This window comes from Erythrolamprus reginae, chromosome 2 (assembly GCF_031021105.1).
Source record: "Erythrolamprus reginae isolate rEryReg1 chromosome 2, rEryReg1.hap1, whole genome shotgun sequence".
Taxonomy (NCBI): domain Eukaryota; kingdom Metazoa; phylum Chordata; class Lepidosauria; order Squamata; family Dipsadidae; genus Erythrolamprus; species Erythrolamprus reginae.
The window spans coordinates 27,907,167-27,933,617 of record NC_091951.1 but is presented as its reverse complement, the minus strand read 5'-3'; the positions used below and the strand labels follow the sequence as shown (position 1 = coordinate 27,933,617).

Sequence of the window (26,451 nt, the reverse complement as noted above, 5' to 3'; positions counted from 1 at the left end):
AAATAGTTTGTAAGAAGAGGCAAAAAAATCTTAAACACCAGGTTTGTATCTCGAAAAGTTTGTATGACGAGGCGTTTGTAAGACGAGGTATCACTGTATTCTGTTTTCTAATCCCGGCTGAGAAATCTTGTCTGAGATTTCAGGGAAAGGCTCATTTCTAACCTGCCTGCCATCCCAGAGAACAAAGCACTTCAGTGTGAAACCAGGCCGTCTTTATAATATTTTAATGTATCCATATGTTTAAAAGCCACCAATGCCCCCTTGTGCTTGACTCTGCTCAGCTGTCTGCTGTTTTTACCTCCAATGCTAACGTCATGATCACTTGTCTCGGAGACTGCATGTTAACAGCTGAGCGCCAATTCTGCCCCTCTAGGATTTCATTATTTATTTATTTATTTATTGGATTTCTAGGCCGCCCTGCCCCCGGGTGGATTTTCATGTGTTTATGAAACATGGAAGAACTCTGATATGAATCTGTTGGTGGACCACCAAGCTGGGATTTTCCTACTAACACTTTTTTTCCGCATAGCAGGAGCATTTATGCAGCTTCTTGGCGATGTATGCTATATACTAAGCTTCCTGAGACGTGAGCTAGAAAGCTCTTCCCACCCTCAGGCACCTGGTACGGTCACTCTACTGTGTTGACCACCCTCTCGGGGATCATTATCAGTGCCTCTGGTCTAAGCACGGATATGGCGTCGGGCCATCGTGGGTGTCCTTTTGTGTATTTTCAACTGGGAGATGGTCCAAAAGCTTTTGGCCACATTCGGAGCACTTGTAAAGGCTTTTCGCCCACGTGGGTCCTCTTGCGTTTCACCGGCGATGATGCTCTCTCTCGTTGGAGCTTTCCAGACACGGGTGCGGTTTCCGACCCATGTGTATCCTTTTAGGTGGCAACTGATCCAGAAGGTTCTCACGCCCTTGAAGTATTCACAGCTCTCGGCTCTGATGAGGGCATCCGGCCTACTGAAAACTTTCGCTGTAGCCTGGACATTTATATGGCTTCTTTGCTGTTGTTCTCCATGAGGTTTGTTTTCCAACCAAATTTTTTTTCCATATTGTGAGCAAATATATCTTTTCTTTTTCCTCCTCCCCTGTTGAATAACGGGAGGCTTGCGGTTAATTTTCTAACCCTGTAAATGTTTATGCAGTTTATCGTTGCACGTGTGGAATAGTAGGAAAACACTGTGGGTTGCACACCATGTCTGGCTCCGCTGAATTCTGGTTGTTGGTTTTTTTGGCCACATTGGAAATTGGTTCTTGTTGATCTTTATCTTCAGGCTTCCCTGCTTTCTTTCCTAAATGCCTTTGTGCTCCCGGTGGATTTATTCACTTTCCTTTCACCCCAGAACCCCAGAAATACAAGCTTTTGATTCCCTCCAAAATCTTGCAAATGTCTATTTCTTCAGATCTTCCCACCTGGAAAGTCTTCTCTTTAATATCTGTTCATATTCTAAGAGAAAGAGAAAAACAATATTTACCGGTATGTAGCTTTTCTCCCAACAATATATTCAAACAACTTCTGCTAGGAGTTCAAACGTTCCTGGGTCTCCTCCCATGCCTCCTCTTTCCCTCTTCCAATTGACCACCTCATCTTCCTCTCCTGCTTGATCTCCTGCTTGATCCAAGAAATCCTAATTTCAATCGTGCTCATTTGATGGTATGCAACACTACCTGAAGACGCCACCTGGGGAGGACCTCAACATCAAGAAGACACTCTTCTAGTTCATAGAAACATAGAAGACTGACGGCAGAAAAAGACCTCATGGTCCCTCTAGTCTGCCCTTATACTATTTCCTGTATTTTATCTTGCAATGGATATATGTTTATCCCAGGCATGTTTAAATTCAGTTACTGTGGATTTACCAACCACGTCTGCTGGAAGTTTGTTCCAAGGATCTACTCCTCTTTCAGTAAAATAATATTTTCTCATGTTGCCTTTGATCTTTCCCCCAACTAACTTCAGATTGTGTCCCCTTGTTCTTGTGTTCACTTTCCTATTAAAAATACTTCCCTCCTGAACCTTATTTAACCCTTTAACATATTTAAATGTTCCGATCATATCCCCCCTTTTCCTTCTGTCCTCCAGACTATACAGATTGAGTTCATCAAGTCTTTCCTGATACGTTTTATGCTTAAGACCTTCCACCATTCTTGTAGCCCTTCTTTGGACCCGTTCAATTTTGTCAATATCTTTTTGTAGGTGAGGTCTCCAGAACTGAACATAGTACTCCAAATGTGGTCTCACCAGCGCTCTATATAAGGGGATCACAATCTCCCTCTTTCTGCTTGTTATACCTCTAGCTATGCAGCCAAGCATCCTACTTGCTTTCCCTACCACCTGACTGCATTGTTCACCCATTTTGAGACTGTCAGAAATCACTACCCCTAAATCCTTTTCTTCTGAAGTTTTTGTTAACACAGAACTGCCAATGCAATACTCAGATGGAGGATTCCTTTTCCCCAAGTGCATTATTTTACATTTGGAAACATTAAACTGCAGTTTCCATTGCTTTGACCATTTATCTAGTAAAGCTAAATCATTTACCATATTAAAGACCCCTCCAGGAATATCAACCCTATTGCACACTTTAGAGTCATCGGCAAATAGGCAAACCTTCCCTACCAACCTTCCCCTATGTCACTCACAAACAACTTCTGCTAGGAGTTCAAACGTTCCTGGGTCTCCTCCCATGCCTCCTCTTTCCCTCTTCCAATTGACCACCTCATCTTCCTCTCCTGCTTGATCCAAGAAATCCTAATTTCAATCGTGCTCATTTGATGGTATGCAACACTACCTGAAGACGCCACCTGGGGAGGACCTCAATATTAAGAAGACGCTCTTCTAGGGCAAGAGCGAATAGTTCATGTCACCAAACTACTGATTCTTTTTTAATTAAACAGATTGAATGGGCTCACTCACTAACATTTTAACTACCATCGTAGCTTGCAACATTCTAGATTGGGAGGACCTCATTATTAATAATATCTCCGGGACCGCCTTCTGCCGCACGAATCCCAGCGACCGGTTAGGTCCCACAGAGTTGGCCTTCTCCGGGTCCCGTCGACTAAACAATGTCGTTTGGCGGGACCCAGGAGAAGAGCCTTCTCTGTGGCGGCCCCGACCCTCTGGAACCAGCTCCCCCCAGATATCAGAGTTACCCCCACCCTCCTTGCCTTTCGCAAGCTCCTTAAAACCCACCTCTGTCGTCAGGCATGGGGGAATTGAAATTTTCCCTTTCCCCATGGCTTATAGAATGTATACATGGTATGCTTGTATGTATCATTGGTTCTTTAAATTGGGGTTTTTAAGAGTATTTTTAATATTAGATTTGTTCACATTGTCTTTTTTATTGTTGTTAGCCGCCCCGAGTCTTTGGAGAGGGGCGGCATACAAATCTAATAAATACAAATACAGTGGTACCTCAAGATACGAACCCCTCGTCTTATGAACAACTCGAGATACGAACCCGGGGTTCAGAAAAAAATTGCCTCTTCTTACGAACTTTTTTCGAGTTACGAACGCCAAACCCGAACTTCCGGGTTCGGCTTCGGGAGGCTGCTGGGAAGCCGCCCGGCTGTTTTAAAAGGTCGCAGCCGGGCTGGGGGGCTTCCCAGCAGCCTCCCGAAGCCGAACGCCAAACCCAAACTTCCGTGTTCAGCGTTCGGAGGCTGCTGGGAAGCCGCCCAGCTGTTTTAAAAGGTCGCAGCCGGGCTGGGGGGCTTCCCAGCAGCCTCCCGAAGCCGAACGCCAAACCCAAACTTCCGTGTTCAGCATTCGGAGGCTGCTGGGAAGCCGCCCAGCTGTTTTAAAAGGTCGCAGCAGGGCTGGGGGGATTCCCAGCAGCCTCCCGAACCCCAAACTTTTGCCGAACTTCCGGGTTCGGGGTTCGGGAGGCTGCTGGGAAGCCCCCCAGCCCGGCTGCGACCTTTTAAAACAGCCGGGCGGCTTCCCAGCAGCCTCCCGAAGCCGAATGCCAAACCCGAACTTCTGCGTTTGGGGTTCGGAGGCTGCTGGGAAGCCGCGCGGCTGTTTTAAAAGGTGACAGCCGGGCTGGGGGGCTTCCCAGCAGCCTCCAAACGCTGAACGCGGAAGTTTGGGTTTGGCGTTTGGCTTCGGGAGGCTGCTGGGAAGCCCCCCAGCCCGGCTGCGACCTTTTAAAACAGCCGGGCGGCTTCCCAGCAGCCTCCTGAAGCCGAATGCCAAACCCGAACTTCTGCGTTTGGCATTCGGAGGCTGCTGGGAAGCCGAGCGGCTGTTTTAAAAGGTGACAGCCGGGCTGGGGGGCTTCCCAGCAGCCTCCCAAACCCCGAACCCGGAAGTTCGGCAAAAGTTCAGGGTTCGGAGGCTGCTGGGAAGCCCCGCCACCCGGCTGTCACCTTTTAAAACAGCCTGGGGGCTTGTTGGCGGCCTCCCGAATGCCGAACACGGAAGTTTGGGTTTGGCGTTCGGCGTTCCGGAGGTCGCTGAGAAGCCCCCAGGCTGTTTTAAAAGGTGACAGCCGGGCGGCAGCGTTTTTTTGTGGGGGGTTTTTTTGGGTTGCATGGATTAATTGACTTTACATTGTTTCCTATGGGAAACAATGTTTCGTCTTACGAACCTTTCGTCTTACAAACCTCTCCCTGGAACCAATTAGGTTCGTAAGACGAGGTATGACTGTACAATAATAATATATTGATAAAATTAAACGGGTCCAAAGACGGGCTACAGGAGTAGTGGAAGGTCTTAAGCATAAAACGTATCAGGAAAGACTTAATGAACTCAATCTGTATAGTCTGGAGGACAGAAGGGAAAGGGGGGACATGATCGAAACATTTAAATATGTTAAAGGGTTAAATAAGTTTCAGAAGGGAAGTTTTTTTAATAGGAAAGTGAACACAAGAACAAGGGGGGCACAATCTAGGGTTAGTTGGGAAAGATCAGAAGCAATGTGAGAAAATATTATTTGACTGAAAGAGTAGTAGATGCTTAGAACAAACTTCTAGCAGAAGTGGTTGGTAAATCCACAATAACTGAATTTAAACATGCCTGGGATAAACATATATCCATCCTGAGATAAAATACAGGAAATAGTATAAGGGCAGACTAGATAGACCGTGAGGTGTTTTTTCTGCCGTCAATCTTCTATGTTTCTATAAAATCCTCTTTTAGCACTAAGCCACTGATTTATCGTAATATATTTCTTATTAAACACCAGTGGGCTTACTCACTAACAATGTACAGACATGATGGTTGGGTACATGCAACAATATAAATTAATCAAATTAGGTTATACAGTGATCCCTCGATTATCGCGAGGGTTCCGTTCCAAGACCCCTCGCGATAATCGATTTTTTGCGATGTAGGGTTGCGGAAGTAAAAACACCATCTGCGCATGCGCGCCCTTTTTCCATGGCCGCGCATGCGCAGATGGTGGAGTTTGCGTGGGCGGCGGGGAAACCCCGATCTTCGTCTGCTCGCTGCTGCTGCGGCCGCCCAGCAGCTGATCTGCTCGGCAGCGCAGCAGCAGCGAGCAGACGAAGATCGGGGTTTCCCCGCCGCCCACGCAAAGGGGAAACCCCGGCTCCTCGCTGATGCCCCCGCTCGCCCGCCCGCCGCCCGCCAGCAAGAGGGGGAGAGATAGAGAAAGAGAGAGAAGGAAAGAAAGAGATGAGAGAGGGAGGAAGAGAGTGTGAGAGAGGAAGAAGCAAGATAGAGAAAGAGAGAGAGAAAGAAAGATGAGAAAGGAAGGAAGAGAGTGACGTCATCGGGTGGAAAAATCGCGATATAGCGTTTCTCGAAGATCGAGATCGCGAAAATCGAGGGATCACTGTAATTATTAACTTCAGCCTTCCCTTGATAGCTAAGCTTCAACTTCCAGAATCCTTCATTCCTGATCAATCTGTGCAAAACTACAGATAAAGCAATGGGGCAGAAGGATGGGAGGCTCCTTTTCTTTATGATCAGGCAGAAACTAGATAGCTGCAAGGGTGTTGTGTGGTGACTGTATTTGGATTCCCACCCTAAGCAACTGTTTGGATTTCTGGGCCGCCTCCAAATGTAAGAATCTATCATCTCTACCAATAGGTCTTGTCATGGAGAAAATCTATATGGCTGCTAATAGTCAACACTGAGTTGATGGCACCTATTCGATCCATCAAATAATGGGTCCACCTGACCAATGTTCCCTCTAATTTTTTCCGGTGTGGGCGGAAAAGCATAGTGTCTGAGTGGCAGTCCCTTTGAGACTGGGCGGCATAGAAGTATAGATAGATAGATAGATAGATAGATAGATAGATAGATAGATAGATAGATAGGGAAATCCCTTCTTTTTATTAAAAGAAATTAATAATAAAACAAAGCCAAAATCTATTACTATTAAAACTAAACATTTCTCTTTTTTCTCCCCTTTTTTCTATCGTTTCACTCTCTCTTCCTTCCTCTCTTCTCTCTCTCTCTTGCTTTCCTCCTCTCTCTCCCTTCCTCTCTTCTCTCTCTCTCTTTCCCTCTCTCCCTCTTTCTTTCTCTCTCTCTCCCTTCCTCTCTTCTCTCTCGCTTTCTCTCTCTCTCACTCTTTCTCTTTCTTTCTCTCTCACTCTTTTTCTTTCTCTCTCACTCTTTCTCTTGTTTTCTTTCTCTCTCTCTCTTGCTTTCTTTCCCTCTCTTGTCCTCTCTCTCTTTCTCTCTCCCCCCTCCCTTTTTCTCACTTTCTCCCTCTCTCTTCCTTTCCATCTAGCTTTGTCTGTTGCTCTCTCTCTTTCTCTGTCTGTCAGCGAAGCAGCTGTGAGAGCGCTTTCTTGGAGCGCTTCAGGAACGCCTGCTCAGCCTCTCCTGCAGCCTCTTCGCCGACAGCCCGGGACGAAAGTGCTCCCAGCGAAGGGGCTGCGGGGACGGGGAGTATTCCCAAAGCGCTCCGAGAAAGAGCTCTCGCAGCCCCCTCGCTGAACGCGCGGATGATGAGAAGCTGCAGCCGCCGCAGCCACCACCACTGCAGCCACCGCTGCGGAAGGAGCCACGCCCCAAGACGGCAGGCGGAGGAGTAGAAAACCGGAGAGAGGGGTGGATCGGGTGGGCGGGGACAGCGGTAAGAGGCCAGGGGTGCGAGGGGGCCGGAGGCGTCTGCAGGAGGTGATGGCGGAAGAGGAGGCAAAGCTCGTGCCGGGGCCAGGTAGGCCGAGGTTGGGCCCGTCGCCCCTGGCTCCAGGGGGCAGCCCCAGCGCAGCCTTGATGTCAGTCACTGCTGCCTCCCCTCTTCCATCCCAGCACAGGCTGAGCCTCAGGGAAAGGGCGGAAGTGCCTGATGGGTGCCGCCACCTTTCCCAGAACGGGCGGGGCCAAAATGGAGTGGGGAACGCGTGGTTTTGCAAATGAAGAAAAACCTTGTCGCTCCCCGCCCCCAACTACGACACCCGGCTCGGCTGGGCAGCCTTGGAAAAGGCTGCACGGGTATGTGTGTGTATTTTTCTGTGTACGCGCACACCTTAGAAGCAACATAGCCTCAAGCGGTCTCGCTTTTCTAGCTTTCGCATCCTGTGTGCAACCTGACCCTTTCAAACCAAAGATTCTAGGAATCAGAAATTCTACGATGGAAACTGGGACCTTCTTCCTTTCCATGAAATGATATCTGGCCTGGTGAACCACCAGATGTAAGAGACTTGCATAACCAATTTCTTCTGCAAGAGGGTTTTCGAAGCCCTTTCCTTGGACTTCAAAAAGAGAGCAATCCTGGCTCCGAGCACCCCATGAATGTTTCCAAGGACTGACTAATCTGCATCCTTACCTAATTAGTTGGCTTCCCCATCACTCTCTTGCTTTAGATCCATGGGAATCTTCACCTTTACAATCTCAAAGGCCTCTTCTTCCTGTTTCGGAGTTTTTAGCATCGTCTTCTTTGGGATGACTAAAACCAAAAAGGAAAAAAGGAAACTTGATTCAACAAAAAACGAGTCCTGCAGCAGTTATGCGCTAGGCTTAAATGAGTAACCTTCAAACCAGCTAGGAAGAGGGGGATCCAATTTGGAGATTTAAATGCACAAAAGTTACTTTCCCAGAGTCACTTTTGAGGTATATATTCGCCAATAGATCACATACTAAGTCAGAATTGGAGAATGAGTTGTTTTTATTTTATTTTATGTAAAGCACTTCTGGCCACAGTAAAATGTTGTGGGACTCTCTTGGCACTTGGCTGGCTGTATTTGGACTGCTTGGTAATGGGCTCATCATTGTGACAAGCAGGAAGAGGGAGATTGTGATCCCATTGTATAGAGCAGAGGTCCCCAACCACCGGTCCGCGGAGCGGGCCGTTGGGGTTTTCCAGCCGGTCCACGGCGCCGCTGCCCTCCCGGCAGAGGACATTATGCAGGACAGGGTGGGGCGTCGGGCAGGGCGGGGAGAATCAGGAGGCTCCTTTGGCGGCTGGGGGCTGCCTGGCTTTGTGATTTTGGCTGGGGGGGAGTTAGGAAGGTCCTACTTCTCCCCCCCCAGCAAAAAACTCAAAGCCTATCTGCTGGATACGGGCGATGAGCGGGACGAGCGGCGCCGAAGCCGGTGGCTGTGGCAGCTGCTGCAAGAGGCTTCCGGGCCGCTCTGTCCCACTCATCGCCCGTATCCAGCAGATAGGCTTTGAGTTTTTGGCTGGGGGGGGAGAAGTAGGACATTCCTAACTCCCCCCCCAGCCAAAATCACAAAGCCAGGCAGCCCCCAGCCGCCAAAGGAGCCTCCTGATTCTCCCCGCCCTGTGGAGAAGTGTGGAGGGCTGCGTCACTAAGCTCCACCCCTCCATAACCCCACCCCCATTTGACCAAAGCCCCCCCCCACCGGGCCGTGGAAAACTGGTCTAGCTTAAAGCCGGTCCCTGGTGCAAAAAAGGTTGGGGACCTCTAGTATAGAGCACTGGTGAGACCACATTTGGAATACAGTGTTCAGTTCTGGACACCTCACCTACAAAAAGATATTGATAAAATTGAACTGGTCCAAAGACAGGCTACAAGAATGGTGGGCTCCAATAAATAAATAAAATTGAACGGGTCCAAAGACCATTACAACCAGAATTTTAGTTGCTATGCAGTCATTAAATGAATTGTGTACATTTTATGACCTTTCTTGCTACAAGAATGGTGGAAGGTCTTAAGCATAAAACGTATCAGGAAAGACTTCATGAACTCAATCTGTATAGTCTGGAGGACAGAAGGAAAAGGGGGGACATGATCGAAACATTTATTAAATATGTTAAAGGGTTAAATAAGTTCAGGAGGGAAGTGTTTTTAATAGGAAAGTGAACACAAGAACAAGGGGACACAATCTGAGGTTAGTTGGGGGAAAGATCGGAAGCAACGTGAGAAAATATTATTTTACTGAAAGAGTAGTAGATCCTTGGAATAAAATTCCAGTAGACGTGGTATATAAATCCACAGTAACTGAATTTAAACATGCCTGGGATAAACATATATCCATCCTAAGATAAAATACAGGAAATAGTATAAGGGCAGACTAGATGGACCATGAGGTCTTTTTCTGCCGTCAATCTTCTATGTTTCTATGTGACAGCTTGCAACATCTTGCAGTCACATGACTATAATCTCACATATTGTTCCCCCCCACTCAGAAGGAGTTCACTTAACAACCTTTATTTATTTATTTATTTATTTATTTATTTATTTATTTATTTATTTATTTATTTATTTATTTATTAATTAGATTTGTATGCCGTCCCTTTCCGTAGACTCGGGGCGGCTTGCCACTTGCTGAAAGACTGTGTGATTTGCTTTAATGACCTCTAAAAAAAAAAAAGATTTAAAAAAAACAAAACCACCCCACATTTTGTCCAGTCATGTGAACGAATGCCCCCTCACAACTCCTTACAACTTAACGACCAGATGGGTTGTAAATTGGATGGGTCCAATTGGGAAGTACTTATAGATGCAATCTGCATGCCCTTAACAAAAATACTTTTATTTCTTCTACAGCTATTATGCCCATGTTACACCAACACTCCGCAGTCTGCATTGGTTGCCGGTCAGTTTCCGATCACAATTCAAAGTGTTGGTTATGACCTATAAAGCCCTTCATGGCACCGGACCAGATTATCTCAGGGACTGCCTTCTACTGCACGAATCCCAGCGACCAGTTAGGTCCCACAGAGTGGATCTTCTCCGGGTCCCGTCGACTAAACAATGTCGCTTGGCGGGACCCAGGGGAAGAGCCTTCTCTGTGGCGGCCCCGGCCCTCTGGAACCAACTCCCCCCAGAGATTAGAATTGCCCCCATCCTCCTTGCCTTTTGCAAGCTACTTAAAACCCACCTCTGCCGTCAGGCATGGGGGAATTGAGATCCTCTTTCCCCCTAGGCCTTTACAATTCTATGCATGGTATGTATGTATGTATGTTCGGTTTTAATATTAATGGGTTTTTTAATCGTTTTTAGTATTAGATTAATATTGTACACTGTTTTATTGTTACTGTTAGCCGCTCCGAGTCTCTGGAGAGGGGCGGCATACAAATCCAATAAATGAATGAATGAATGAATGAATGAATGAATGAATGAATGAATGAAAGGAAGTTGCCTCAGTCAGCTCCGTCAAGGTGGTGAGCAGCACAACGTTTCTTTTGGGCCACTGTTTTGTAACCAGATGTGGAAGAAATGGCACGGAGGTGCAGAAATCAACTGACTGCAACTCCTACAGTGTAACGACCAACTCCAACAGAGATGATAGTAAGAAAAGGTGGCATTGGGCAATTAAAAAAAAAAGATTACTGTATTGATTCAAATGATTAAATGGTTTTTTTAAAAAGATTACGCAAAAATGGGGTGTGCAGAGGGTTTGGGAGGCCTGCAGAGTATTCCTGGGGGGGGAGGGGGGCTGGAGGGAGGTAAAAACGTTCCCCATTTTTGTGGAAAAAATGGAACATTTTTGGAGGCAAAAAATGTTTTTGTTTACCCCAAGCCCCCAGGAGCACTCTGTAGGCCAGTGGTACCCAAACTATGGCCATTTATCCGGCCCACGGGTAAGTGACACAACACAGTGTTCCATCTAATTTTCTATGAATAAAATGTGGTATTTTGTTAGTAACTAATATCAATTATCAAAAAAGTTGCAAACGTTTTTCCCCCTACTTTTATCATCCAGTTACATTCATTTTCTTTTAATTAAATTCCCTCCTTAATGTTCCTTCAAAAAGTGCAACACCAATTATATTTCTAACTTATTAACCATTATGCCAAAGTGCTTCCTTCTTTCTTTATACATTTTTCTATAAGCCAAGGAAACCTACAATCAGATGTTAACAAAAGAAAATTCAAAACAAAACATAAACATATATGAATTTCAGACTTCTTCCCTCCCTCTAAATCAGTGTTTTTCAACCAGTGTGCCGCGAGACATGGTCAGGTGTGCCGCGAAGCTCAGGAAGAGAGAGAAAGAGAGAGAGGGAGAAAGAAAGCAAGAGAGAAAGAGAAAGAGAGAAAGAAAGCAAGAGAGAGAGAGAAAGAAAGCAAGAGAGAGAGAAAGAGAGAGAGAAAGCAAGAGAGAGAGAAAGATAGGCAGGGAAGGAGGGAGAGATAGAACAAAAAAGAGGAAGGAAGAGAGAGAGAAAGAAAGGGATGGAGAGAGAGAGGAAGGAAGGGAGAGAAAGAGGGAGAGAAATAGAGCGAAAGGGAGGAAGAGAGAGAGAGAGAATTTTTTTGTCCAAACTTTTTTTAGGCCCCCCCCTCACTCAATGTGCCCCATGATTTTGTATATGTAAAAAATGTGCCACAGTTCAAAAAAGGTTGAAAATCACTGCTCTAAATAGTACGTTCCCATTTTGTTTTTTACTTTAAAATAAGGTATGTGCCGTGTGCATAGGGTTTTTCTTTATAGTCCGGCCCTCCAACAGTCTGAGGGACAGTGAACTGGCCCCCTGTGTAAAAAGTTTGGGGACCCCTGCTGTACAAAAATGGGGTGTGGGGGCAAGGCTTCAGGAGGCCAAAAATGGCTGTATTCATGACACACCAACATTTCCAGCCTCTTTTGACAGGGGGGGGGGGGGGAGCGGAGGGTGGACAGAAGGTCCGTCTTATACTCCAAAAAAAATATGATAACAGGAAACTAAGTGCATGAAAGTTGATTTATTATGTTAATTACAAATTTCTAAATTGTGTTGAGAGCCAGTTATGGTTTACAGAGAGTGCTCAGCTTACCAAGGCACCGGATGTCATGATTGTGCTGCTCAAAAGCAGCAGTTCTGGCAGTCCAACTTGCCAACGGCCTCGCGTGGCCGCAACTTCCAACTTCCTGCCAACTTCCCCATTGACTTTGTTTGTGGGAAGCTGATAGAAAGTGTAAATCGCACAGCTGTGGGAACACTACAATCGCCAGAACTCCAAGGACAAGCCTTAGAAACATAGAAACATAGAAGACTGATGGCAGAAAAAGACCTCATGGTCCGTCTAGTCTGCCCTTATACTATTTCCTGTGTTTTATCTTACAATGGATATATGTTTATCCCAGGCATGTTTAAATTCAGTTACTGTGGATTTACCAACCACGTCTGCTGGAAGTTTGTTCCAAGGATCTACTACTCTTTCAGTAAAATAATATGTTCTCATGTTGCTTTGATCTTTCCCCCAATTAACTTCAGATTGTGTCCCCTTGTTCTTGTGTTCACCACTGTAGTATTTAAGGCCCTGGCTAAAAAAAATCAAGAGCATCTGAATCCTGGTTCTGCCCTGGGCATTAAGCAATAAATTTGCCAAGAAAATGCAAGGACCAAACTAAGAATGAAGAGTCCTTGACAGTGTCTGAGCTTAGTTATTTTCTTACAGACATTTCATTCCCCAAATTAGGTAATATCATCGGGCCACTACTAACAACCAAGATCATAGAAACATAGAAGATGGGCGGCAGAAAAAGACCTCATGGTCCATCTAGTCTGCCCTTAGCCGCCCCGAGTCTGCGGAGAGGGGCGGCATACAAATCCAATAAATTATTATTATTAATTATTATTATTATACTATTTCCTGTATTTTATCTTAGGATGGATATATGTTTATCCCAGGCAGGTTTAAATTCAGTTACTGTGGATTTATCTACCACGTCTGCTGGAATTTTATTCCAAGCATCTGCTACTCTTTCAGTAAAATAATATTTTCTCATGTTGCTTCCGATCTTTCCCCCAACTAATCTCAGATTGTGTCCCCTTGTTCTTGTGTTCACTTCCCTCCTGAACTTATTTAACCCTTTAACATATTTAATAAATGTTTCGGTCATGTCCCCCCTTTCCCTTCTGTCCTCCAGACTATACAGATGGAGTTCAGTCTTTCCTGATAGGTTTTTGTAGCCGGTCTTTGGACCCGTTCAATATTATTTATTTATTGGAGCCCACCATTTTTGTAGCCTGTCTTTGGACCCGTTCAAGTTTATCAATATCGTTTTGTAGGTGAGGTCTCCAGAACCTATTTCTGGTATATATCATTCATCCTATGCTACCTACTTTCCAAGTGCTATCATCTAGATTTTAGATAATAGAAACATAGAAGACTGACGGCAGAAAAAGACCTCATGGTCCATCTAGTCTGCCCTTATACTATTTCCTGTATTTTGACTTAGGATGGATATATGTTTATCCCAGGCAGGTTTAAATTCAGTTACTGTGGATTTACCAACAACGTCTACTGGAATTTTATTCCAAGCATCTACTACTCTTTCAGTAAAATAATATTTTCTCATGTTGCTTCTGATCTTTCCTCCAACTAACCTCAGATTGTGCCCCCTTGTTCTTGGGTTCACCTTCCTATTAAAAACACTTCTCTCCTGAACCTTATTTAACCCTTTAACATATTTAAATGTTTTGATCATAAATTATAAAATTATCATGTTGCCCCCTTTCCCTTCTGTCCTCCAGACTATACAGATTGAGTTCATGAAGTCTTTCCTGATAAGTTTTATGTTTAAGACCTCCCACCATTTTTGTAGCCTGTTTTTGGAGCTGTTCAATTTTATCCACATCTTTTTATAGGTGAGGTTTCCAGAACTGAACACAGTACAGTAATACCTCATGATACGAACTTAATTGGTGCAAGGAGGAGGTTCGTAAGACGAAAGGTTCGTAAGACGAAACATTGTTTCCCATAGGAAACAATGTAACATCAATTAATCCGTGCAACCAAAAAACCCCCCCCGCAAAAAAACGGCTTTCGGCGACTGCTGGGAAGCGGCGCGGCTGTTTTAAAAGGTCACAGCCGCGCTGGGGGGCTTCCCAGCAACCTCCCGAACCGAACCCAGGGTTCAGAAAAATGTTGCCTCTTCTTACGAACTTTTTTGGAGTTATGAACCGGCGTTCGGGAGGCTTCTGGGAAGCCCCGCTGCCCGGCTGTCACCTTTTAAAACAGCCGCGCCGCTTCCCAGCTGTCTCCGAACGCCGGTTCGTAACTCAAAAAAAGTTCGTAAGAAGAGGCAACATTTTTCTGAACCCCGGGTTCGTATCACGAGTTGTTCGTAAGACGAGGGGTTCGTATCTTGAGGTACCACTGTATTCCAAATGTGGTCTCATCAGCGCTCTATACAGCGGGATCACAATCTCCCTTTTCCTGCTTGTTATACTTCTAACTCTGCAGACAAGCATTCTACTTGCTTTCCCTACCGCCTGACCGCAGTGTTCACCCATTTTGAGACTGTCAGGCCTGGGGATCCTGATGTGAACAACGTCCCTGGCCACATATATGAATGTGTTGGATTGGTGTATATGCATATTGTTATGTCCATTCTATACTAATTTCATTAGGATTTTAGAGAGTAGATATTTTTGACTTCTATTGTTTTGTAATTCTTTTATTGGTTTAAGCCGCCCTGAGTCTTTCGGGATTGGGCGGCATAGAAGTCAAATTACAGTGGTACCTCGGTTCTCGAACGCCTTGGTTCTCGTACATTTCGGATACCGAACAAAATTTTCGGCAAAAATTTGCTTCGTATCTGAACAAAAATTCGCATACCGAACAGCCACAGAAAATTTTGTTTATTATCCGAAATGCTACAAGATCTGAGGGGACAGGGTGAGATGGAATGGGAGTCGGAATCCGACATGCCCATCCTGGCCGCCCACTTAACAGCCTCCCAGTCTCTAGTCTAAACGCTCCAAGCTGTAGGAAGGGTGGGGGCGGCTGCAATACCGGCAGTTTCGGGGGGGGGGGGGGGGGGCTTTCCTCAGTGGTTCATCTTGTTACCTGTAGGCAGCTGCACCAACTTTCTCCTTCCCGGCGGCGGCTTTCCATCGAGCAGCAGTAGCGCTGGGAACGTCAGTGGCTTCCCTTCCTCATGTGACTTCCTGGCGCTGCTGCTGCTCGAAGGAAAGCCGCCGCTGCCGGAAAGGAGAAAGTTGTTGCAGCTGCCTACAGGTACAAGACGAACCACTGAGGAAAGGAGCCCCCCCGAAACTGCCGGTATTGCAGCCGCCCCCATCCTTCCTACAGCTTGGAGTGCTTAGACTATGGAGCTCCTCAGATCTTTATCCCATAGGAAATAAAGGAAATAGGGGCTGGAAACCAATTAAACCCATTTCCATTATTTCCTGTGGGATAAATTAATTCGGTACTCGACCAAATCGGTTCTCGACCACACTTCTGGAACGGATTGTGGTCGAGAACCGAGGTACCACTGTATACAAACAAATAAATAAAATAATCAGGGCACTAATAACAACCAAGCTCAGAGGGCACCAAGGTCCCTTCATTTCAATCCTGAGCTACAAATATTCTCCTTTATTGGTGCCAGTCCAAGTCAACAAATACTCCATAGAAACATAGAAGTCTGACGGCAGAAAAAGACCTCATGGTCCATCTAGTCTGCCCTTATACTATTTTCTGTATTTTATCTTAGGATGGATATATGTTTATCCCAGGCATGTTTAAATTCAGTTACTGTGGATTTATCTACCACGTCTGCTGGAAGTTTGTTCCAAGGATCTACTACTCTTTCAGTAAAATAATATTTTCTCATGTTGCTTTTGATCTTTCCCCCAACTAACTTCAGATTGTGTCCCCTTGTCCTTGTGTTCACTTTCCTATTAAAAACACTTCCCTCCTGGACCTTATTTAACCCTTTAAGATATTTAAATGTTTCGATCATGTCCCCCCTTTTCCTTCTGTCCTCCAGACTACACAGATTGAGTTCATTAAGTCTTTCCTGATACGTTTTATGCTTAAGGCCTTCCACCATTCTTGTAGCCCGTCTTTGGACCTGTTCAATTTTGTCAATATCTTTTTGTAGGTGAGGTCTCCAGAACTGAACACAGTATTCCAAATGTGGTCTCACCAGCGTTCTATACAGCGGGATCACAATCTCCCTCTTCCTGCTTGTTATACCTCTAGCTATGACATCAAAATCCAAGACATCCAAAATAGTTTTTCCCCAAATACTAATCATTAGAAAGTAGAAAATCGGATTTTATAATTACAATACCTGTAAACATCACATCGGATACATATCCTTTGAAAGATTTGTGGTTTTCCGAGTTTTCGGGAACATCAGACCCCCTGGCATAACTAGTTGATGGCTGAGGATCTTCCGGATGTTCTATTACTGTCGATCGGTAGGGTAAGAGGGAGGGGACCGGAACTGGAGAGGAAATAACTTTCTTTGGGAACCCGCTACGTCTGCTTTCCACGCTTTCTTTCCTTTTTTCCTCATATATTTCCCGATAACATTTTAAAATTTCACGCATTTCCCAGTGTACCCGCCTAAAACGTTCCACATCTGGATCCATACTTTCCAATTCTGACAAAATTTTGTTAATGCCTGAGAAAACACTCGTCAGTCTTCTCAGACTGAACGTCTTGGGCTGGACCTCTACGACTTTTTTCACTTCTTCTTTCCGTTCTTCTTTCCTTTCTTCTTTCTTCGCTGCTTTTTCTACTTCTTCTTCCACCACCTTTTGTTCTTCCAGTTCTTCTTTCAGCTCAATTAAATCTTCGTTGGAAAGCTCTCCCTCCATGTAGGTTATCAAGCTTTTCACGTCTTCAGTTTCAACCTCCAAATCGAGGGATTTTGTGAGCACCAAAATGTTCTTGATGATTTCGTCTAAATTTTGGTCCTGGTCGAAGTCCTCCAAATTATCCCCAAGAGCAGCGAAACATTTCAAGCACTTTTTCCAAACCCCTTGCATGCATTTCACGCCAACATCCTGCCACGCTGCTACAATGTTTTCAAGGCAATCCAGGATATTGTAGCTTTTCCAAAACTCACTCAGGTTTATGCTCTCGTCCTCCATTGTGGCTAAGGCTTTGGCAAACACTTCATGCAAATAGTAGGTCTTGAATGTGGCGATAGCTCCCTGGTTCATAGGCTGCAGGAGCATGGACGTGTTTGGGGGTAGATAAACCACTTTGACGTAAGGATGAAGGCTGTCGACATCTGGGGGATGTCCAGGTGATTTGCTTAAGAGCAGAAGAATTCTAAACGGAATCCCCTTTTGCCAACAATATTCCTTTACTTGGGGTAAGAAACATTTCACAAACCAATCATCAAAGAGCTGGGGCGTTATCCAGGCCTTAGGGTCAGACCCGTAATAAACGGGCAGTGCAGTTTTGCTAACATTTTTGAACATGCAGGAGTGATCGGATTTGAAGATTACAAATGGGTTCACCTTGAATCCGGCAACATTTCCGCACAACAGTACAGTTACTTTATCTTTGAATGATTTACACCCAGGCATCGCTTGGGCTTCTTTGTGTATGTAGCTTCGCTCCGGCATTCTTTTCCAATACAACCCGGTTTCGTCCATGCTGAATATCTGAGCGGGAAAATAGTTCCCTTCTGTTATGATCCCGTTAAGTTCGCTCAGAAAACGTTTGGCAGCTTCCTCGTCGCCAGTGGCAGTTTCGCCGGAGGTGTGCGTTTTCTGGTAATGAAACCTTTGCTGGAATCGCATGTACCAGCCGCGACTGGCCGTGAATGTTTCGGTGCACTCCTCGCCTGCTCGTTCTTTCAGCGTCGCGAAGATGCTGCGCGCCTTATTCTGGATGAGGAGGAGGCTCACCGGAAGCCGCTTCTGTATCTGATCTTCGATCCAGAGGATAAGGAGTTTTTCCATTTCGTGGATGAGGCCTTTCCGCTGCCTTGTGATGCTCACGTTCATTCCCGACGATCCTTTTATGGCCTCTCTGATCCTTTCCTTGTCCTTCAAAATGGCGGAGATGGTCGAATGGGCCAGGCCTTCTTCTCGAGCTATATTAGTCACTTTTTTCCCATCGGCATACGCTTTGATGATCTTCATCTTCAAATTGAGACTGATGACTTTTCTTTGCTTCTTTCTTATTCCATCTGGTGTATTGGCGTTCTTTCTCTTTGCGGGTAGCTTGGTATGGGATATAAACATAATAAAGATGTAAATAATCAAATAAGAATAAGAGCAGGATATAGGTGTTGCTAACTCTAAGAGCAAACAGTAACTGTGAGAGGGACCTTGGGAGTCCTAGGGGAAAACCATTTAAATATGGGCCAACAGCATGCAGCAGTTCTAGGCTGCATAGAGGGACAGGATCAAGATCACAGAAAGTGTTAATACCACTTTATAATGCCTTGGTAAGGCCACACTTAAGTACAGTAATACCTCATCTTACGAACGTAATTGGTTCCCGGAGGAGGTCCGTAAGGCGAAAAGTTCGTAAGACGAAACATTGTTTCCCATAGGAAGTAATGTAAAATGAATTAATGCGTGAAAGGAAAAAAACGCAAAAAACCGCCGCCGCCCGGCTGTCACCTTTTGAAACAGCCGGGCGCTTCTCAGCGGCCTCCCGAACGCCGAACCCGGAAGTTCGGCAAAGGTTCAGGTTCGGGTGGCCGCCGAGAAGCCCCGCCGCCCGGCTGTCACCTTTTGAAACAGCCAGGGGGCTTCTCGCTGTCCTCCTGAACCCGAACGCCAAACCTGAACTTTGCTGAACTTCCGCATTCAGCGTTCAAGAGACCGCCGAGAAGCCCCGCCGCCGGGTTGTCGCCTTTTGAAACAGCCGGGGGGCTTCTCAGCGGCCTCCCGAACGCCGAACCCGGAAGTTCGGCAAAGTTCGGGTTAGGCGTTCGGGTTCAGGAGGACGCCGAGAAGCCCCCCGGCTGTTTCAAAAAGCGACAGCCAGGCAATGGGGCTTCTCAGCGGCCACCCGAACCCGAACTTTTGCCAAACTTCCGGGTTCGGCATTGGGTTCGTAAGACCGAAAAAGTTTGGAAGAAGAGGCAAAAAAATTCCGAACCCCGGGTTTGTATCTCAGATTGTTCGTATGGCGAGGGGTTCGTATCACGAGGTACCACTGTACTGCATTCAGTTTTGGCCGACAAGACGTAAAAAGGATGTGGAGACTCTAAAAAGAGTGCAAGAGAAGAGCAACAAAAATGATGGGGGGACTGAAGGCTAAAACCTATGAAGTACAGTTGCAGGAACTGGGTATGTCTAGTTTAATGAAAATAAGAAGTAGGGGAGACCTGATAGCAGTGTTCCAATATCTCAGGGGTTGCCACAAAGAAGAGCGAGTCAAACTATTCTTCAAAGCACCTGAGGGCCGGACAAGAAGCAATGGGTGGAAACTAATCAAGGAGAGAAGCAACTTAAAACTAAGGAGAAATGTCCTGACAGAGCAATTAATCCGTGGAACAGCTTGCCTCCAGAAGTTGTGAATGCTCCAACACTGGAAGTTTTAAAGAAGCTGTTGGATGACCGTTTGTCTGAAGTGGTGTAGGGTTTCCTGTCTAAGCAGGGGGTTAAACTAGAACAGGGGTAGGCAAAGTTGGCTCTTCTATGACACATGGACTTCAACTCCCAGAATTCCTGAGCTAGCATGATCGGGTCAGGAATTCTGAGAGTTGGAGTCCACAAGTCATAGAAGAGCCAACATTGCCTACCCCCTGGACTAGAAGACTTCCAAGATCCCTTCCAACTCTGTTATTATTTTATTATTAAATATGTGACTGAGAAGAAAGTGAAGATTTGAAGTTGGAAATGCCCTTAATGATCACAAAATTAATTTGGTATTACAGATAATCCTCAACTTAAAAAAACACAACTGAGTCCAACATTTCTGTTGCTAAGTGAGACATTTGTTATGTAAATTTTGCCCCAATTTATATCTCCGGGACTACCTTCTGCTGCACGAATCCCAGCGACCAGTTAGGTCTCACAGAGTTGGCCTTCTCCGGGTCCCGTCGACTAAACAATGTCGTTTGGCGGGACCCAGGGGAAGAGCCTTTTCTGTGGCGGCCCTGACCCTCTGGAACCAGCTCCCCCCGGAGATTAGGATTGTCCCACCCTCCTTGCCTTTCATAAACTCCTATATCTCTAGACATCTCCCCCAGGCCTATATAGTTTATGCATGGTATGTTTGTGTGTATGTCTTGCTTTTTAAATAAGGGTTTTTTAGATATTTTTAAATATTAGATTTGTTGTACATTGTTTTTATTATTGCTGTGAGCCGCCCCTAGTCTATGGAGAGGGGTGGCATACAAATCTAATAAATAATAATAATAATAATAATAATAATAATAACAACAACAACAACAACAACAATTTGCAACCCTTCTTGTCACAATTGGGACCGCCTCCTGCCGCACGAATCCCAGCAACCGGTTAGGTCCCACAGAGTCGGACTTCTTCTGGTCCCGTTGACTAAACAATGCCATCTGGCGGGACTCAGGGGAAGAGCCTTCTCTGTGGGGGGCCCGACCCTCTGGAACCAGCTCCCCCCTGAGATTAGGATTGCCCCCACCCTCCCTGCCTTTCGTAAACTCCTTAAGACCCACCTCTGCCGTCAGGCATGGGGGAACTAAAACATCTCCCCCTTGCCCATGTTGTTTTTGCCATTTGACTGATTGACTGTGTGCCTGTTTTTTATATTTATTGGGACTGTTTTTATGAATTTATTAATTTTAAATTGTAATTAGATTGGTGGGCATTGGATTTGTTATTATGTACTGTTTTTTATTATTGTTGTGAGCCGCCCCGAGTTTGCGGAGAGGGGCGGCATATAAATCCAATAAATCTAATCTAATCTAATCTAAGTGAATCACTCTAACAAGTAAATTAGTAACACAGTTAAGTGCGTTGACTGGCTTTCCAATCGACTCTGCTTATCAAAAGGCCATAAAATGCGATCCCAGTACACTGGTGACTGTCATAAATATGCGTCATTTGTAAAGCATTTGAATTCTGACCACATGATCATGGGGATGCTGCAATAGCCATTATGTAAAGCAGTCACCAGTCTCTTTTTTTCAGTGTGATTGTAACTTTGAACGGTCATTAAACGAAGTGTTGCAAGTCAAGGACTGCCTGTGCTATGGTATTTCTGATTGGTCTGGCAATTTCCTGCAAACCAGCAGATCATATCTTCAGATACAAATTTTTGGCTGGCTTTTTATAAAATGAATTCACCCTAACCCTGAGTTCACAAGCCAAAACACAGCCACTTCTTATTTGGCTACTGCCTCAGTAAGCAACAGTTCACAAATAAGAGATAGTCCTTTACCTCTTTTAACTTTCATTGTTTTGTCAATGTATAAATGTATACAATGTATAAAAACTAATCCCAGCACGAATCCCAGCAACCGATTAGGTCCCACAGAGTGGGCCTTCTCCGGGTCCCGTCAACTAAACAATGTGGGTTGGCGGGCCCCAGGGGAAGAGCCTTCTCTGTGGTGGCACCGGCCCTCTGGAACCAACTCCCCCCGGAGATTAGGACTGCCCCTACTCTTCCTGCCTTCCGTAAACTCCTTAAAACCCACCTTTGCCGTCAGGCATGGGGGAACTGAAACATCTCCCCCTGGGCATGTTTAATTTATATATGGTATGCGTGTGTGTATGTCTGTTAGTATATGGGGTGTTTTTTAAATCTTTAAATATTTTAAATTTGTTAGATTATTTATGATTTGTTTCTACGTGTTGTGAGCCGCCCCGAGTCTTCGGAGAGGGGCGGCATACAAATCTAAGTAATAAATAATAAATAAATAAATAAATAAAATAAATATACAAACTATATCTACAGCAGCACGAAGCTTACAACTTCAGCCTAATGATGGTGAATGTGATTTCACCGAAACGTCGCATAGACACTCAAAATATTACACGGGGCAAAACCCGAACTCAGAACAATCTACAATGTATAAAATGTATACATAAAATGTATGTATTTTAAATTATTAGATTTGTGCTACTTGCTTACGTTTGTATCTACTCTGTGAGCCGCCCCGACTCTTCGGAGAGGGGCAGCATACAAATCTGATTAATAATAATAATAATAATAATAATAATGTATACAATGTATATAATGTATACACTGTATATAATGTATACAATGTATAAAATACAAGGCCCCCCCAAAAAATAGGCAATTAAGGGAAGGGAAAAAAGTATGAGATGGTCTTTAACTTAGGACCGTAATTGAGCCCAAAATTCCTATTTCTTAATTGAGTTTTCTCCCATTTTATGGCCTTCTTGCCAGAGTTATAATGAATCGCTTAAGCAATTGTTAAGCTAGTAACATGGTTGTTAAGTGAATCCGGCTTCTCTTTTGACTTTGCTGATCAGAAGTTTGCAAGAGGTGATCATATGATCTCCAACAGTCAAAAATATGAATTTATGACCATTGTGTGGGGTGGGGTGGGGGTATCGTGTGGCCATCAATGGAGAAGATAGATTTAATCAACAACCGTCCAATCATGAATCGTATTTATGACCGTTGCATAAATATGAATTTATGATACTGCAACAGTCATAAATATGAATATTTATGACCATTGCATAAATATGAATTTATGACACTGCAACGGTCATAAATATGAATCATGATGTGACTTTGGGGTCTTGCGATTGTGGGGATACCGCTTGTTTTAAGTGCGAAAAACTGTCAATCGCTTTTTTAAAGTGCCCTTTTAAATTGGCGAACGGTTTAAGTTGAGGACTTACTTGTATAGTACAGTAATTTAAAAAATGGAAAGCTTTTCATTTTCCCACCAACACACACACACACACACACAATCCAACCAAAACTGAAACCCAAACTCTGAACTCTGCTACTATAACTGACTAGTCACACATTTGACAGGTTAATCATTTTCTCGGCCTTTCGTACCCCCTTTGTATTCTCCTCTCCTCCCCCACCCCTGCTTTTTACAGCCTTTAGCGGCTGGATTCTCACCCGAGCCCTCTCAACCTCCTGCGGGCAGTACTGCTTGAGGTGCAGAGGCCACTGTCTCTCCATCCCCATCCTCTCCAGCGTCTCTTTCATCCTCCTGCAGGAATCCAGCCGCCTTCTGCCGATCCCACGGACGTTCGGATCTCCGGAGGAGCTCCCCTCCTGCGCCACTTCCTTGACTCTCCCCAAGGAGGCCTGGAAATCTCGGGCATCTTCCTCCAACGGAGGCGGAGACTGGCCCGGAGACAGCCAAGCCACACTTTTTAAGAACTCGTGCCATTCAGTGTCCCAATACCGGTGGGTTTCCTCCTCGGATTCGGTCTTGATGTGGGGCGGGTTGCCCCTGTTCAAAAAATCCTCGATGGTCTTCACTTGGACCACGATGGGCTCCCCTTCCTCTCTCTCAGCTCCCCCGCCTTCTTCTTCTTCGCCGGCATCATCTTCTTCTTCTTCTTCTGCTTCTTCCACCACCTCCTCCTCGTGAACCACAAGTTCCTGTTCCTCCATAGCTGTTGTTCTCCTCCCTTTTGCAGTTCCAGGAGAGAGAAAAGGAAGAAGGAAACATTTTTTTTGAGAGTCATGGAGGCGCCACCCCGATGTTGGGAGGGAAGGAAGGAAGGAAGGAAGGAAGGAAGGAAGGAAGGAAGGAGACCCCTTTAACAGGACTCTTCTTTCAAAGAGTTGCAAAATTAAAGCTGAAATAAAGCCAGATTTCCCCCACCACCCCCTCCAAAGGGGTCGTTAGGCATCGCTTTAAAGGGACTCCTTCCTTAAACCCAAGTTGACCAAAAAGCCAAGTCCAGAAACGGGCCGATTTCGGAGCTGGGTCGATGAGGCCACGTGGGCCTCCGATCCCGGGTCTCGTCCCTTGGAGGCCTTCCTTTCTTCCTCCTCCCCGCGATCCCCACCCTCACCCTTGCGGGAGGATCCGGGGCCTTTTTTAAACCCCCCACCCCCGTTGAAGAGGCCCTGCCCCCATACAAAGTCCGATCAGAGCTCCTTCCTTTTGTCTTTTTTTGGGGAGGGGGGGTTGTTTGTCTTTCTTTCTCGACCGATTGACTTTTCTGTTTATGGCCTGGTGGTTTCCCACCCCAACAGGTGTTTTTTTTTAATAAACTGCCGGTTGGTATCATCAATGACTTTTTCTCGGGCGGGCAAAAAACCCCCCCAACAACAGCGATGTAAACGATCACGGAGGTTCCGGCGCCGCGAACATTTGTTCGCCGCTTCCGCATTACTTTTTTTTTTTTTTTGCGGGGGGGGGGAGACACTGATTTGCAATGACTGGGGGCGGGGAAGTGGGGGGGGGAGACTGTTTCATTGGCTTTGCATTGCAACCCCCCCCCCAACCTCCACCCTGGCCATGCTTCCCCATGATGATCGCCCCCACCGCCTCTATTATTATTATTATTATTATTATCAATAATAATAATAATTATGTCAGTAGTAGTAGTAGTAGTATCGCTCGCTTTTTTTGCCATGCGCCTACCTTTCCCGATCTGACTGCAGCCTCGCGGGGCGATCGGCGTTCTTTTTCGGAACGGGAGGGGGGTGGAGGGGTGGGGAAAGAGAGGCCTCTTCGGCGAGTCCTCTCTAGACTCCGCCGCTCTATGGCTTTAACTGTTTAGCAGGCTCTCTCTTTTTTTTTTTTTTGCCTTTTGCTTGCGCGCGCACTGGAGCCTCGAGGCTCGCGCCAGGGTTGTTTACAAAAAAAACACACCAACCACCACCATCCACAAGCGCTGGCTTGAAGAGTTCAAAACAGACGGCGCGCGGGGGGTCGGTTGAAGGTGGGGGGGTGGTGGTGAGGGGATTGTCGTCGCGTGGGGGTGCGCGCGCGACGGTATCTCGGCCCTTTCCGCTGCATTTGCGAGCCAAGTGGGTATGGGGAGGGGTAACTTTGAAGGCGCAGGAAACTCTTTATGGGCGCTAATAACCGTTTTCAGACTAACGTGGTTGCGAGGGCGGAAGGCAAAGCTGTGTGTGTGTGTAGGCGCGACAGATAAATTTCCGTGGGTATAAAATAAAAAGAGTATTGTCCGAATTAAAGATTCCCGAGGTCCCCCTTACTGCTTCATACAGTTGTGAAGATTTCACACAATATTGGGAATGGACTAGAATAGGAATAAACCCCCAACACTTTACCCTTAGATTATCTACGGTTGACCTCTCCAGATTCCCAAGAGGTCAGTAAGGGGCGAGTACAAGTGCACTAGAATGCCTTCCATCCCCTGTCCTATTGGCTCTCCTATACTGTATCTCCTATACCTTTCTTCTATTCCTATATCTCTTCTTCTATTCTTTCATTGATATGTTCTATTACTATATCTTCTTTTCTATTCTTTCATAGATATATTTTACTATGAGTATTTCCTCTATAACCTTCATCGTGTATTTTACTATGCGTATATAGATATATACCCACCAAAACCCTCATTGCGTATTGGACAAAATAAATAAATAAATAAATAAATAAATGGAATAGAGCAGAGGTCACCTTGGTCACTTTAATACATGTGGACTTCAACTCCCAGAATTCCTCAGACGGCATAGTTAAGCTTTGCTGGCCTGAGGAATTCTGGGAGCTGAAGTCCACAAGGCTTAAAGTGGACAAAGTTGGAGACCCCCGGCATAGAGAATAGAATAGAAATTAGAATAGAACTAAAATAGAAGATAATTCTTTATTTGCCAAGTGTGTTTGGACACACAAGGAATTTGCATAATGAATTTAAACCAAACTTTCTGGGTTTGCCAAACAGAATCTTACAGTGCTCGATTATAATACTGTTTGGAGATTTAGCAGATCATGAAGACAAAGCCCCAGGGGAAAATCTTTTTTTGGGAGGGCACACATTATTTGGCGGTCCACATTTTTGGGGAGTATTCCTCTTTTGATCCGGAAGGCAGGACCAAGTACAGGCAGTCCTCGACTTACGATCACTTTTTCCAGTACCGTTGTAACTTCAAATGGCCACTAAATGAACTTTTGTAAGTCAAGGACTACCTGTGCTTGTGACGCTCCCTCTGGTTTTAGGAAATAAATCTCTTGTCCCAGCTTTTGAAAACAGGTTGAGCACCAGATCAGAAGGAGGCAAACTCAACCTGTTTTGAAATCTTCTCCCAAAATGGCTGCCAGTATGAGCCTGGCTAGATACACTCCGAGTGTTATTCAAAGCTCCGCTCGCCTGATGGGAACTGCAATTTAGCACCACCTTCAAGGGCACTTTTAAGGAAGTGCATTGTGTAGACCAGTATTTCTCAATCTTGGCAATTTGATGTGTGGAGCTCCCAGCTACTATGGAAATTGGCAGTTTCCACATCTTCGAG

At 45.5% G+C, this 26,451-nt stretch overlaps 1 protein-coding gene across 1 annotated transcript; it reads right to left on the bottom strand.

Moving 5' to 3' along the window:
• Nucleotides 1-208: 208 nt before the first annotated feature.
• On the bottom strand, nucleotides 209-24,963 carry LOC139163017 (tigger transposable element-derived protein 1-like). The gene is made up of 5 exons (XM_070743918.1): nucleotides 24,614-24,963; nucleotides 23,128-23,648; nucleotides 16,412-18,305; nucleotides 7,761-7,880; nucleotides 209-1,453 (listed from the first exon to the last, which is right to left on the bottom strand). Exons 2-4 carry the CDS (start codon nucleotides 23,629-23,631, stop codon nucleotides 7,765-7,767), a joined length of 2,514 nt encoding a protein of 837 aa, XP_070600019.1. The 5' UTR covers nucleotides 23,632-23,648; nucleotides 24,614-24,963; the 3' UTR covers nucleotides 209-1,453; nucleotides 7,761-7,764.
• Nucleotides 24,964-26,451: the final 1,488 nt, after the last annotated feature.

What these genes read in the sequence shown, in the direction of transcription:
- LOC139163017 (XM_070743918.1), bottom strand. Translation starts at nt 23,631, where the DNA reads ATGGAGGAACAGGAACTTGTGGTTCACGAGGAGGAGGTGGTGGAAGAA. An exon ending in AGGAGGTTGAGAGGGCTCGG is followed by an intron (nt 18,306 to 23,127) that starts GTGAGAATCCAG and finishes TCCCATACCAAG; the next exon opens with CTACCCGCAAAGAGAAAGAA. An exon ending in ATCCGATGTGATGTTTACAG is followed by an intron (nt 7,881 to 16,411) that starts GTATTGTAATTA and finishes TTTTGGTTTTAG; the next exon opens with TCATCCCAAAGAAGACGATG.